Source organism: Neolamprologus multifasciatus, chromosome 3 (genome assembly GCF_963576455.1).
Source record: "Neolamprologus multifasciatus chromosome 3, fNeoMul1.2, whole genome shotgun sequence".
NCBI classification, from domain to species: Eukaryota; Metazoa; Chordata; class Actinopteri; order Cichliformes; family Cichlidae; genus Neolamprologus; species Neolamprologus multifasciatus.
In genome coordinates, this window is record NC_140441.1 from 11,061,894 (window position 1) to 11,076,248 (window position 14,355).

At 42.0% G+C, this 14,355-nt stretch overlaps 1 protein-coding gene across 1 annotated transcript; it reads right to left on the reverse strand.

Annotated features, from left to right (window-relative positions):
• Positions 1 to 2,647: 2,647 nt before the first annotated feature.
• Positions 2,648 to 4,833, reverse strand: LOC146521577 (protein turtle-like). The gene is made up of 3 exons (XM_085155384.1): positions 4,764 to 4,833; positions 4,439 to 4,684; positions 2,648 to 4,352 (listed from the first exon to the last, which is right to left on the reverse strand). Exons 1-3 carry the CDS (start codon positions 4,783 to 4,785, stop codon positions 4,225 to 4,227), a joined length of 396 nt encoding a protein of 131 aa, XP_085011510.1. The 5' UTR covers positions 4,786 to 4,833; the 3' UTR covers positions 2,648 to 4,224.
• Positions 4,834 to 14,355: the final 9,522 nt, after the last annotated feature.

A 14,355-nucleotide genomic window follows, 5' to 3' on the forward strand; every position in this document is an offset into this window, starting at 1 on the left:
TTAAAGGCTTTACTTTGTAGCTCTCTGTCAGCTGTTTTCTGATCATTTCTCTGAGTGAAGTGGGAAACGCTCAAACGGTCGGTTACGCGCACAAGACAAAAACAAAACGGCCTGTTTTGACCTGAGCGCGCACAGCGAGAAGCAGGAAGTTTTTTAATTTTCTCACATCGTCTCTGACTGAACGTTTTGGTTTTTGGAGTCAGCAAACAAAAAAGAAAATATATATTTAACCCGCTCCGGAGTTACTCCACATTCTGAGTGGAAATTATGGTTTCCTTAACTGTTTATCTGCAGGCAGGTCTCACGTGGTTTACTTATGAGCAAGTTTGGAAATCTAATAAATATGAAGAAATCTCTTATGTTAGTTAACGCTCACCTGCAGACACAGTGAGTCCAGCAGAGGCGCTCAGATGTCCGAGCAGCCATTTCCGCTTCAATGTTCTGAGTTTGAGAAATATCCATAGGATGGTGAGATTTCCCGAAAACAGAATATCCCAGTTTAAACCCACCGAGGAGTTTAAAGAGAAGGTTTTCAATACAGCTAAAAGTTTCTGAGCGTGAAAACAGGTGCGTTTGTGTTCAGTGACAGGGCTGCTTGTCTTTTGAGGAAGGAAAACAGACTGAGGGTGGGGTTATAAACACGTGCGTAATCAGCCCGTTCTCACTCCCGAGGCGTAACATGCCGACGTTTTGTCACGTCCCGCGGCGTTCCTGAGGAACGCAAAAGGAGACCTTCGGCGTTCTTATGGTACGCGGCGGGTTATGGGCGAAATCCAGTGCAATGACGCTCCTACGGTAATAGACGTTCCAGCCCTGTATTCCAGCCCTAAACCTAACCTTATCCCTAGCCCTAACCATAACCTTTTTCCTGATCTTAACCAAGACTTTAATTATGTTAAATAGCGTGTTTCTAAGCGATTTGAAGAAAAAGAGCGAACATGTGTAGATTGAGTCCATACGGTTCTCATATTTTCTCATATTTCCTCATTTTTCCGAGGTCGTCATTTAGGAACGTGGTGGGTAGCCGAAAACGTAATATGTTGACGATTTGTCACCTAGCGTAAAATGTTACGCTTTGGGAGTGAGAACGTGTTGGCGTAATAACAAAGGGGCTCAAGTCAATGAGCTAAACATCTGGATTCAGAGCTGCTCAACAACAAAACCAATCTATCATAAGTCACATTAAAACCATCATAGAAGCTGTTTAGTCGAATCTAAAGTATTCGTGCTCAGCTTAAAGTAGATCTCTGACTGTGTCCATCATACTGACAGTGGCCCACACTTGATTGGCTCTAAGCTAAGAAAATGAACATGTCTGCCAAGAAATGTGTGGCTAAGAAAGTGACGTGGAGTCAATCATGAAGCTCAAACAAGATCTGCAGTTACAGTTTAAAGCGGTGGTGTTAAACACGAGGCCTGGGGAGCAGAACCAGCCCACCAACAAGATGAATTTAGGCAGACTGGAGTTGAAGGAGTGAAAAATTATACAAAACTAAAATATTTCCAGATGTAGATATAAAAAAAAGAAAACCATCATAAAAAATTGGAAATAAAAAATAGATAGAAAATGTGACTCATCATAAAGAGCAAATTTATTAATCAAATTGTTTAAGTTGGGTAAAGTACGGTTTTTAATTGGATTCACGTTTTAGCTTTTTTTTCCAGTGTCTCAGTGACTATTTTCAGAATGTAATTCCTTAAATTAAAAAAAGGAAACTATTCCAGGGTGCACTCTACTAGTTAAGAAAACAAAAACAAAAACTCATACAAGTGTTCAGTCAGTGGAGTACTGACACCGACACTTTCTAGGGGTGCAACGATACTCGTATCGATATTGAACCGTTCGATACAGTGCTTTCGGTTCGTATGTATATGTATCAAACAATACAAAATTTTTAATTTATTTTATCAACTTTCCTTCTGACGATGCTGTCTGTGTTGAGAGCTCAGTGGATCTGCGTTCGACTACTCCGCCTAGGCTGCACTGTCGAGCGCAGATCCACTGAGCGCAGGGCAAGCTAGCGAGACAGAAGCTAAGCTCTCCTTGCAACATGGCAAATTGAACCTCCCCCACCCTCATTCAGATCTGGCCTTTGGAACTATTTTGGTTTTCATGTGAAGTATGATCCTGAAGGTAAGCGCGTCATGGACAAGACAGTATGTCGGATGTGCCACGCAATGCTCAATTACATTGGTGGGAACTAGTGCGTTAGCGCAGTTTGCTCGTTAACGTGTTGGCCGTCCAGCCCCACGAACGGGGCAATCCGCGGTAGCTCGTTAACGGAGATTTGCCGTGTTGTGGCGTTAACGTCATATTTAACGAGATTAACGCTGACAGCACTAGTGTGAACACAACGAATATGACTGCACATTTACGCCGACATCATCCTAGTGCAAAGACAAGTGGAAGCAGACAAAAACAACAAGCACGCATGCTACAAACTTTACCCGAGTCATTTAGACAGCCGTTAGCACATGATTCTCCTTATGGGGACCTGATATGTTTAATATGCTGCTGAGAATATAGCCCAGAAGAAGCGTATAATATAGCTTTTATTTTGGAAAGAGCCATTTCTCTGTAATAAACTCTCTTTTCCAAAGATGAGGGATTTCTCGATCAGATCAGATCAGATTTTTCTTACTTTGTTGTTTCAGCAACATTAAATTTAAAAACTGTACTTTTGAGTTAAAATATATATATTTATAATTTTAATAAATGACAAATTAAAAAAGCATGAACATTTTTTTGTATCGAAAAAATATCGAACTGTGACACCAAAGTATCGAACCGAACCGAACCGTGAATTTTGTGTATCGTTGCACCCCTAATGCTTTCCATTCACAGTTAGTATTATTTATTATTAATAAAACACTAGTATCAGCACACCAATAAAAAAACAGAAAAAATTGAAACAGTTTTATTTTTAATTTTACAGTTTATCAGAAGGAAGTAGTGCAGCTTTGTACTGTACACCATAAACTGAGCAGTGTAAATGTCAAAGGCCAAACTGAATTAAAAACAGCCATAAACTGTGTTAGCATGGAAAAATACACTATCTGCTTCAGCCTGCAAAATAGCTACACAATCTTAATCTGAACAAACAGTGATGAACACTGTAACATACGTTTCTGTGGACACACACAGGAACATGAGAGTAAATCAACAGAAAGGTCATCTGACAAGTATGCGAGTGGTTGTGCTTTGCTACACTAACATTTCCACTTCTTTTAAAGTGGAAATGTTTTGGTCATTTCACCCAAGTACTCATATTGTGCCAGAGCTACTTATACCAGAGTAGCTTTGCATGCAGTTCAAAATGAGAAGCCCCTTGGTGTATCCCTTATCAGATAGAATCTATCTGAAATGAGCTGTTTAACTCCTCCCTCTTCAGCATAACTTTCTTCTGATTGGCTGAAAGAGTTTAAAAGCAGGTAGGCGGGGCTTCTGCACTGCAGGAGCTTTGTGCACTCACTCCAGTATCTGTGAAGAAAGAGGAACTTACCACTGATGAAGAGATGAAAAAGTTAACAACAGTTTTTAAACAATACAAAAAACTGGATAACTGAAGGGAAGTGTTGCTGCTCAACTAAAGAAATGAACAGAATACGAAAAATATCTGCTGTATCTGAGCAAAAATACAGGGGAGGTTGAGCCTTAGCAACTTGTAAACATTACACACTCTAAATGTGGTTAAGAAAAAAACAAACATGCAGCTGTGCATACAGACATAAAGATAGAAACTTTAGCAAACAATAAGCTAATGGTATTCTCTCATCAACCCGTAAATGACAAAACAAACACTAAATCACAAAGAAGATGAGCTTGTTGTCCTCAGTGTCATGTTTGCACTTTTCTCCGTCTCCTTTTTGTCCTTTTGTAAAAGTCTCCATATTTTTACTTTTTAAATATGCAGTTAGAGTGTCAACATTTAAAAACTATATTGTGTTTTCAAAAATGTCCTCATTTACTGAAGTCATACATGAGGAAACTGGTGATGTCATCTTCTCCAGCTTTTTCTGGTGCTGGTTCAGTAGAACCAGTGATAAAACCACAACACAGACTGAAGCAACAGTCAACAACACGGTGAGAAGAAGAGAGGCTCCAGAAGGTTTGGTGGTGTGTTTTAAATATTGAAGAAATTTTTGAACTGTGGTAAATATAAAGTTTAAAACGACGTAAAATCTGGAAGTCTGAATCTCACCTTTGAGTTTCCTGTAAGCGTGTCATCTCAGCATCGCAGTACAGGCTGATGCAACAGTCAGCAAGACAGGAAGAAGACCAGGGACGAATGATGCAGAGGACGATGTTAGTGAAAGTCCAGATGGAGGTGGAAGTGTGGTGGTGTTTCTCTCTAAAATAAAGCAAACACAGTCATTAAGTTGTCGTCACATTGTGAATATTGAAACCTGCAGAAACACAGACAGGTGAGTGTGTCACCTGTGACAGTGATCCAGCTGGATGGAGACTCTCCATGACCGCTGATGTCACACTTGTAGAGGCCTTCATCAGACCTGGAAATATTCTGGATGGTCATGTGACCTGTAGTCATGTTCCTGATGAGGGAGCCATCTTTATAGAAAGCAGCTGTGATGTTGGAGGGAGTGGTCTTTGTTTTACAGAGCAGAGTGACGTCATCTCCCTCCATCACAGGGAGGACAGGACTCTGCAGGATCACTGATCCACCTCAACACAGAGACAAACTACAGCATTTCATCCATTTACACACAGCTTCATCAACACTAACTCCACACACTCAGCTTACCAGTGACTGTCAGGTTAACCATGTTACTGACGGGACCCTCTCTGGACTCACACCAGTAAACTCCACTGTCCAAAGGACAAGGAAACATGTTTGATGATGTTTTTACTACAACATGCTGACGTCAGCTTGCTTTTATAACAACAAGTTGATGTCTGACCTTTGACCTGTGACCTTGAAACAGATGGTTATATATATATATATATATATATATATATATATATATATATATATATATATAAACAAAAAAACACCCAGCACGCCCCTGCGGGCGATTTATCCTTCAAGCTCAGGTCCTCTACCAGAGGCCTGGGAGCTTGAGGGTCCTGCGCAGTATCTTATCTGTTCCCAGGACTGCGCTCTTCTGGACAGAGATCTCTGATGTTGTTCCCGGGATCTGCTGGAGCCACTCGCCTAGCTTGGGAGTCACCGCACCTAGTGCTCCAATTACCACTGGGACCACCGTCACCTTCACCCTCCACATCCTCTCGAGCTCTTCTCTGAGCCCTTGGTATTTCTCCAGCTTCTCGTGTTCCTTCTTCCTGATGTTGCTGTCATTCAGAACCGCTACATCGATCACTACAGCCGTCTTCTTCTGTTTGTCTACCACCACTATGTCCGGTTGGTTAGCCACCACCATTTTGTCCGTCTGTATCTGGAAGTCCCACAGGATCTTAGCTCGGTCATTCTCCACCACCCTTGGGGGCATTTCCCATTTTGACCTCGGGACTTCCAGGTTATACTCGGCACAGATGTTTCTGTACACTATGCCGGCCACTTGGTTATGGCGTTCCATGTATGCCTTGCCTGCTAGCATCTTGCACCCTGCTGGTATGTGCTGGATTGTCTCTGAGGCATCTTTACACAGCCTGCACCTGGGGTCTTGCCTGGTGTGATAGACCCCAGCCTCTATGGATCTTGTACTCAGAGCTTGTTCTTGTGCTGCCATGATCAGTGCCTCTGTGCTATCTTTCAGTCCAGCTTTGTCCAGCCACTGGTAGGATTTCTGGATATCAGCCACCTCCTCTATCTGCCGGTGGTACATACCGTGCAGGGGCCTGTCCTTCCATGATGGTTCCTTGTCTCCCTCCTCTTTCTTGGGTTTCTGCTGCCTGAGGTATTCACTGAGCACGCTGTCAGTTTTGGCCATCTTCCCAATGTATTCTTGGATGTTCGTTGTCTCATCCTGGACTGTGGTGTTGACACTCACCAGCCTCAGGGTGCTGGACTTGGGGTGAAACCCTCCATGCATGGTAAGGAGCTTTCTTGTCTTTATGTCAGTGGCTTCTATCTCCTCCTTTGGCCAGCCTATTACCCCAGCAGGGTACCTGATCACGGGCAGGGCGTACGTGTTGATGGCCCGGATCTTGTTCTTACCGTTCAACTGACTCCTCAGGACTTGCCTGACCCTCTGCAGGTACTTGGTGGTTGCAGCTTTCCTGGCGGCCTCTTCATGGTTCCCATTCGCCTGCGGGATCCCCAGGTACTTGTAACTGTCCTCTACGTCTGCAATGTTGCCTTCTGGTAGTTCAATCCCCTCAGTTCTGACTACCTTCCCTCTCTTTGTTACCATCCGACTACACTTCTCCACCCCGAACGACATTCCAATGTCATTGCTGTATAGCCTGGTAGTGTGGATCAGTGAATCGATGTCTCGTTCACTCTTGGCATACAGCTTGATGTCATCCATGTACAGGAGGTGGCTGAGAACTGCTCCGTTCCGTAGTCGGTATCCGTAGCCAGTCTTGTTAATGATCTCACTGAGGGGGTTCAGGCCTATGCAGAACAGCAGTGGGGACAGAGCATCTCCTTGGTAGATCCCGCACTTGATGGGCTTTACCAATATGATTGGAGCAGAATTGTCTGAAGCGTTTGGTTTCTATAAGCCCTAAAAAGTTGAGTTTTCGATTGAAGAAGAGGTTAAAAAATGCTCTTGTGCCCTTTCACATGATATATCTATATGGGTTATTTATTTTTTTGTGAAGGTCAGCTTTGACCCCGGGTCTTAGAAATGAAGGTCAAGTTCAAGTGCTTAGTCAGGCTAAGTACAGCCTAGTATGTTCACAAGTTTGAAGAAGATCCATAAACAATTGTGGGTAATATGCATTTTTTGATGATTTCCCCATGTGGTGTGACCTTGACCTAATTTCACCAAAATTAAATCAGCTCGAGCTGTTATTGGTATCTACCATTTTCATCTACCAATTTGAAAAAGGCATCCTGAAAACTTTGGACACTAGACTGCTAACAAACATACAGACAAGCAAACAGAATCAATTACATGCTTCCTCCCTTCAGGCAAAGAACTATTTAATCCATTTACACATAGCTTCATGAACAGTAATGTTGGTTTTACGGTCCCACACATGCACAATCGTGGTTGGGTTTTTTCCCATCCCAGGTGCGTTCCAGTGGAGTCCAAGATCCTGACTGGAAATCACTGGAAGCAGATTATGTGAGCAGTTGAATTGATCGAATCAGAACAGGAACATGGGGAAAAAATGAAAAAAAAAATAGTATGAAAAACACAGACAGCGGTTACAGTCAACACTTTTCATTATTTTTAACCCTTTTTTCACTTCAGCTCTTTCTGTGTTTGAACGTCGATCTTCCCCGTGGCTGGCTGACAGACCATCAATACTACAAGCAAGACTGGCCCACAGACCTACTACACTTTGGTATACTGCCTCCATCTGGCAACAGAGCTCATTGCAGGGAGACAGGCCATCCCCGAATGGGAGCGGACAGTGAACATGCTTGACCATAAAAGCAGCTTAACTCCACACACTCAACTTACCAGTGACTCTCAGGGTGAGGGTGCTGCTGGTTGCTCCCTCTCTGAACTCGCACCAGTAATCTCCACTGTCCTGTGTTAAGATATAGGTGATCTTGCAGGCAGAAGCAGTCGCTTGCCCCCACCCATCTCCACACGGAGTCATTCGCTTTTTACTAGTGTTTCTCCTCAGAGTCCATCCAACAGAGCTGTCGTCCTCAACGCAGCTCAGAGACACAAAGTCTCCTTCAAACAGCTGAAAGCCGCTGGGACTCACAGTCAGACGAGCTGTGAGGGCTAAAGTGAAAAACATGGAATCATTTTGATACCAAAAACCATCTGGCCTTTTCTTTTTTAATCAGTCTTCTCACATAAGTGAGATACTTGTGCAACTTAGGTGAGATGAAGCCCGGAGAATAAAAGAGCAGACTAACATGCAAGTTTCTCACATGAAGAGGATTCATGACGAAAATATTCACAATGAAATTAAATCTGTAACCCATGTGATGTGTAATCACTCTCTGTTTATACACCTCTGTCCATTTATTTCCATTCCTTCACCCCTAACCTGTGGCAGCAGATGGCTGCTCCACCCTGAGCCTGGTTCAGTCTGAAGCTTTTTCCTGTTAAAAGGGAGTTTTTCCTTCCCACTAACGCCAAGTGCTTGTACAGAGGGGATCGTCTGACTGTTGTTTTTTTTTTTTCCAACACTGTAGGGTCTGTATCCTACAACACAAAGCCTCTTGGGGCAACTGCTGTTGTGATTTGGCACCATATTAATACAAAAGATGATTTATCTCAGTTCATACACCAACATGAGTCTAAACAAAACACAGGACTACAGTTACAAATCTTAGAAATAGATTTGTTGTAATTTGCTGCAGTGCTGTCAGTGTGGTAAAAGCACAGCACTAAAAAAACCCCACTAAAACAAAAAGACTACTTCTTTCTGCTGCTCTCTGTACTTGTCTATACAGCTATCCCTAACATCCTCCCTCTGAAACCCTCTGCTTGTCCTCCTTCCCTCCACCCATCAGTCTTTTCTGTGGTCTTCCTCTTTTCCTCCTGCCTGGCAGCTCCATATTTATGATTCTTTGTCCTGTATATCCATTATCCCTCCTCTGCATATACACAAAACACCTCAACCTTATATTTTTCAGTGCAACCAGTTAGAAAAGATGCAAAATAAAGAAAATAAAAGTAAAATGCAGAAGTACTGCTCTATCAACACAAGTAAAAATGTTAACTAAAGGAGAGATACAACAGGTAAACCGGAGCTGCACAGTTTAGACTTTATGGAATGGAAACATATGGACTCCTGTACATGTAGTAACAGGTTGTATGCAACACAACCATGTGCGTGTATGTTTTATTTGTCTTGCTCTAAGCTCATAGTTGAAGAAATTGACCGCATGCACAAACACACAAACAGCGCTCTGTTTCCTCCTCTGCTTTTTCACCCGTGGTGGGGCTAACACGGTGGGCAGGGAGAGAGTTTGTTGTTGTTACACATCAGAAACACAGCTAATGGTTTCTGTGCTATATTTTTTCCATTGAATGAAAAAAAAACAACAAAAAGCCCGCTGCTGTCGAGAGCTCATCGGTTTAGACTAAACTTGTGAACAACCTGTTCTCATCCTCATTTCGTGTTTGTGGAAGCAGCTGGTGAGGCTCATGTATGCACAGGGATTAGTTTGTTGTCTGTTCCCTGACAAACATCAGCGAGACAGGTCTGTCTCTCCCAACTCGTCTTTACACTGTTAGCACCATCCTTTACTAACCTGTGAGAGAGATAAAAGTCAAACACTGAAACTTATTTAGGTCACCAACACCAATCCATTAATTAACTCCCTTTATGATAGACCATTATCTCTGTATCCTCAACACCATCGGTCAGGCCACAGACTTCACAGAGATCACCATCATCTCCTGAATTAAACTTTATTTATATAGCGCCAAATCATCTTTATATTGTAAGGTAGACCCTACAATAATACATGCAGCTAAAAACTAACCAATCATAGGAATTACAGAAACAAAAACATGCAGGATCTCTGATATGTGCCACAAACCGATTATATTACATATTAAAAAAAAAAAAAACTTCCATCACTTCCTTATAAACTTTTGTCTTTTTAGTGCTTTACTCACCACAAATCAGAATCAAAATCAGGAGGAATCTGAAAGAATCCATAAATGACAAGTGCAGAGTGACTGCAGAAGGAAAGCAGCTTTACATTCGACACTGACAAGTGTTTATACAAGGAGGCAGCGTCATTTAAAGGAAGGGTTTGTGGTTCTCAGAATCGAGACCAGAAGCAAAGAGAGATCACACGATTATTCAAAAGTAAATAAATGTAAAGATCCTTGTGACCAGTGTGATTATTTAACTAGATTAACATCTCTGTCCTCAAAACAGAGCACACATGCACCGTCACAGCACAACACAGAGCATAAAGCAGGAATATCACAGTCAAAATAAAGCTGCTCGATGTTCCGTAACAGTTCCCTTACCTTTTATTGACATAAGACATTTGAAATGTGTCATATAAAATGTAAGGAATGTGAAATAAGATATAAGGAACATGAGATATAATATAGTAGCATAACACAAACATCTGATAATACTACAAAATTATTAGGATTTATATTGTAAACACTGAGAACAGATATAAAACATCAGAAATATGATATTTAAAAAAAAAGAATAGAAAAAAATGAGAACAAGCTCTGTATATCAGTAAAGCTTATTTCATTCAAACGAACCATGTGTCCATATAATCAAGGCTGTTGTACTGATATTTACAGTGTGCTCGTAGAGTCAAAGCACATATTAAAACAAATATGTAGACTGCTTTCTTCCATTTGAGTGAATACAGTAAAATGAATCTCTAAAATCTCTAACATCCATCCATCTGCTTCTGCTTATCCTTTTCAGGGTCGCGGGAGGCGCTGGAGCCTATCCCAGCTGTCATAGGGCGATAGGCGGGGTACACCCTGGACAGGTCGCCAGTCTGTCGCAGGGCCAACACACAGCGACAGACAACCATTCGCACTCACATTCACACCTAGTGGCAATTTGGATTATCCAATTAACCTATCCCCACAAGCTGCATGTCTTTGGACGGTGGGAGGAAGCCGGAGTACCCGGAGGGAACCCACGCAAACACGGGGAGAACATGCAAACTCCACACAGAAAGACCCCGGCCTGATGGTGGAATTGAACTCAGGACCTTCTTGCTGTGCGGCAACAGTGCTAACCACCGTGCCATCATGCTGCGTGATCTCTAACATCAAAAATCTTAATCACCTCATACTACCACGTCACTGCAGGCTTACCTGCTGGGAGGCAGAGCCTTCAGTTTTCAGGCCCCTCTTCTGTGGAACCAGCTTCCAGTTTGGATTCGGGAGACAGACACTATCTCTACTTTTAAGATTAGGCTTCAAACTTTCCTTTTTGCTAAAGCATATAGTTAGGGCTGGACCAGCTGACCCTGAATCCTCCCTTAGTTATGCTGCAATAGACGTAGGCTGCCGGGGATTCCCATGATGCATTGTGTTTTTCCTTTCCAGCCACCTTTCTCACTCAGTATGTGTTAATAGACCTCTCTGCACTGAACTGGTCGCAGCAGATGGCCGCCCCTCCCTGAGCCTGGTTCTACCGGAGGTTTCTTCCTGTTAAAAGGGAGTTTTTCCTTCTCACTTTCACCAAAGTGCTTTCTCAGAGGGGGTCATATGATTGTTGGGTTTTTCACCGTATGTATTATTGCAGGGTCTACCTTACAATATAAAGCACCTTGAGGCGACTGTTGTTGTGATTTGGCGCTGTTTTCCTCCTTCACCCACAGAAACTCACATTTCTTTACTTCAACTGTTGCACATCGTTGTACTTCTGCTTGATGAACTCATTTGCTTCTATTTTAGAAAGTTTGGTGCTCTGTGTTCCAGTTTCTGCATTACACTTTTTACGTTAACTATTGACTGCCTCTATGCATTTCATATTAGAAGCTGTTCAGCATTTCAGCAGGGAGACATCCCTCGTAAGATTTTATTTTGAAACCTGAGCAAGGATGTAGCAGTGGGCAGAATTGGGATGATTAATGTCTGAGCGTCTGTACACATCAAGGTCAGAATGGAAAAAGAAATATTTTAAGTCACACAAATAAATACAAACTACGTGAATTTGAAAATGCTGGTCTGTGTATGTGAACATAGAAAAACAGCACAACCAAGTTTAAAACACATAAAATGGGAAGAAGTGCAGAGACAGCAGACTGGAGACGACCACATAAGGACATTTCTCTTTGACATCACTCCGGCCAAGATCCACCCAACCGCTGATGTCACACTTGTAGAGGCCTTCATCAGACCTGGAAACATGCTGAATGGTCATGTGACCTGTAGTCATGTTCCTGATGAGGGAGCCATCTTTATAGAAAGCAGCTGGGAGGTTGGAGGGAGTGGTCTTTGTTTTACAGAGCAGAGTGACGTCATCTCCCTCCATCACAGGGAGGACAGGACTCTGCAGGATCACTGATCCACCTCAACACAGAGACAAACTACAGCATTTCATCCATTTACACACAGCTTCATCAACACTAACTCCACACACTCAGCTTACCAGTGACTGTCAGCTTAACCATGTTGCATTTACAGTTTATATGTAAAGGGGGAAACTCAAAGTGCTCATTTAAAAAGCATATTTGCTTGTTTCCGTTGCCATTGTACCATAAAAGTACACACCAGTAATATAAATTCAACACAATAAGACTTTTAATGGAAAAGCTAAACCAGACCTCCAAAAATGTAGTTCATGGAAGAGACCAAAAACATCAGCAACATATGGTCTCATCTATACGTCAGTGCGAGTGTTTTTTTACTGTGTCCGTGCGTGTGCATTTTGTTTGTTTTGCTATGAGCTGAACATGTCCACGCAGCCGTCTGTTTCCTCCTCTGTGTCTTTACATCTCTCACAGTGAGAAACGGGAGACGGGCTTTGAGCTGTTTATCCAGTCAGACAAGCCTGACGTCTGACTGGAAATGGAGGGGTTTCTCAATTGGCTGAGCATAAACTAAAAACATTGTTTAAGAAACAGTTCACCTTTGAGTGACCTGAGCATCAGCGTCTGAAACAACTTTTTATCTGTGAGCTGTCATCAATAGCTAGGTAGGTGCCACAGGTGCCTGCTGAGGGTCTTATACTTTACTATGCAGGGATTTAATAAAACATTAAGTAAAAGTAACTTTAACATTGTGTAAAATTAGAATAATATGTATACATTAAATCTAAGAAAAACAGCTGCATGGATACAATAATATAATACAATATGGTAAATAGTTTGATATTATAGTAAAACACAGATAAGGTTGGGACATTATGGCTGGCAGGTGTCACTTGTCACAGGATGAAGAGTTGTTATGCAGCTTCATAGAGAATGGTAGGAAGGATTTCCTGATGTGCTCTTTATGGTAGCGAGGTTAAATCAGTCTGAGGGAGAAGAAGCTCTGCTGCCTCAGCAGTGTGGAGTGGAGCGGGTGGGTTCAGTTTAGTGACCTCTGACCCTCAATGACTCAAACGCCTCTAAATTGTGACCAGTGTCGCTTCGAACCTTTTGATCCCTTTGCTGATCCAGCTGGCTTCTCTGACTCTGATACCCCCCCCCCCCCCCCCCCCCCCCCCCCCCAGCAGACAGCAGAGCAAACAGCAGTCGCTGCTACAGACTAGTAGATGATCTCAAAGTTGCATTTTTTCAAAGCAGCTATTGGTGCTCATTCATGCACACGGTGTGCTTTGTTATCTAAGCCCTGCCCTGTAGGTTATAACATCAGTGAGATGGCTGTGTCCCAACTTGTGTTGTATCACTGAGCAGATTCACTGCTGGGAAGCATTTAAAAGAAAAAATAGTAAAAACTTATTTTCTAAACTTAACTGTTAAAAGAAAAAGAAAAATCAAAGAAAATAAAGAACAAAGAGACACCCTGGGGTCTGACTAACCTGCAGTTTGTGCCACTACCACCTCCTCTTTTTTACCCTAATGCAGTGTTTATGGATCACCACTGGCACAGCTGGTGAATCGGGGCACAAACACACAGAGAACCACAAATATACTGGAGAGTAAACCACTTAAACTTGAATATCCTCAAACATTAGTCTCAAAAGTTTTAGAAATGTGTATCATATTATCCATAAACATAAAGTAAGATGTTCAAATCTACAAAATCAAGACTAATTCTACTCCATAGTAAACACCAACACACCAACATACAGAAATAAAGACAACAGATTAGTTAGAGTCAGGTCTTTTCAGTAGATCACTTTTAAATGTTTAGACAACTCTCTCACTGAACAAAAACACACATATCAAATGTTTTTTAAATAGTTTTCCAAAACCTGTACAGATGGCTCTTGTTTCAAATACAGATGAATATATATATTCATTGACTGTCAACCCGAGAGCTGACATTCAGTTGACATTCAGACGACAAGGGCTGAGATCAAACATTACAACATGTCGGCAGATGTAGAACGACGATTAGTATAGATGATTATTACGAGGTGTTGAAGAGCAGTCAGTGTAACAATAAACATTTGCACAAAAAACCTGGTCAGCTGCTGTTTGTGTCAAAATATTACAAATATAAGTATAAAAAAATGCTGCTATAGTCAATATGATTAATTGCAGTAAAAGGTTGGAGATGTTACCAGCAGGGGGCAGAGAGGAGATATTTGTGAGTGCATACATCAAGTTCACCATGAATCTTAAACAGTCAAGAGTGAAGTAATGTTAGTCTCTGCGTGTGAATACATTATAAAGAACAATG

Bases quoted from the DNA above. Each gene is read 5' to 3' on its own strand.
- LOC146521577 (XM_085155384.1), bottom strand. From the start codon at position 4,785: ATGGTTAACCTGACAGTCACTG. The intron at 4,685-4,763 runs GTAAGCTGAGTG...CTCTGTGTTGAG, and splicing joins GGTTAACCTGACAGTCACTG to GTGGATCAGTGATCCTGCAG. The intron at 4,353-4,438 runs GTGACACACTCA...GCTTTATTTTAG, and splicing joins CAGCTGGATCACTGTCACAG to AGAGAAACACCACCACACTT.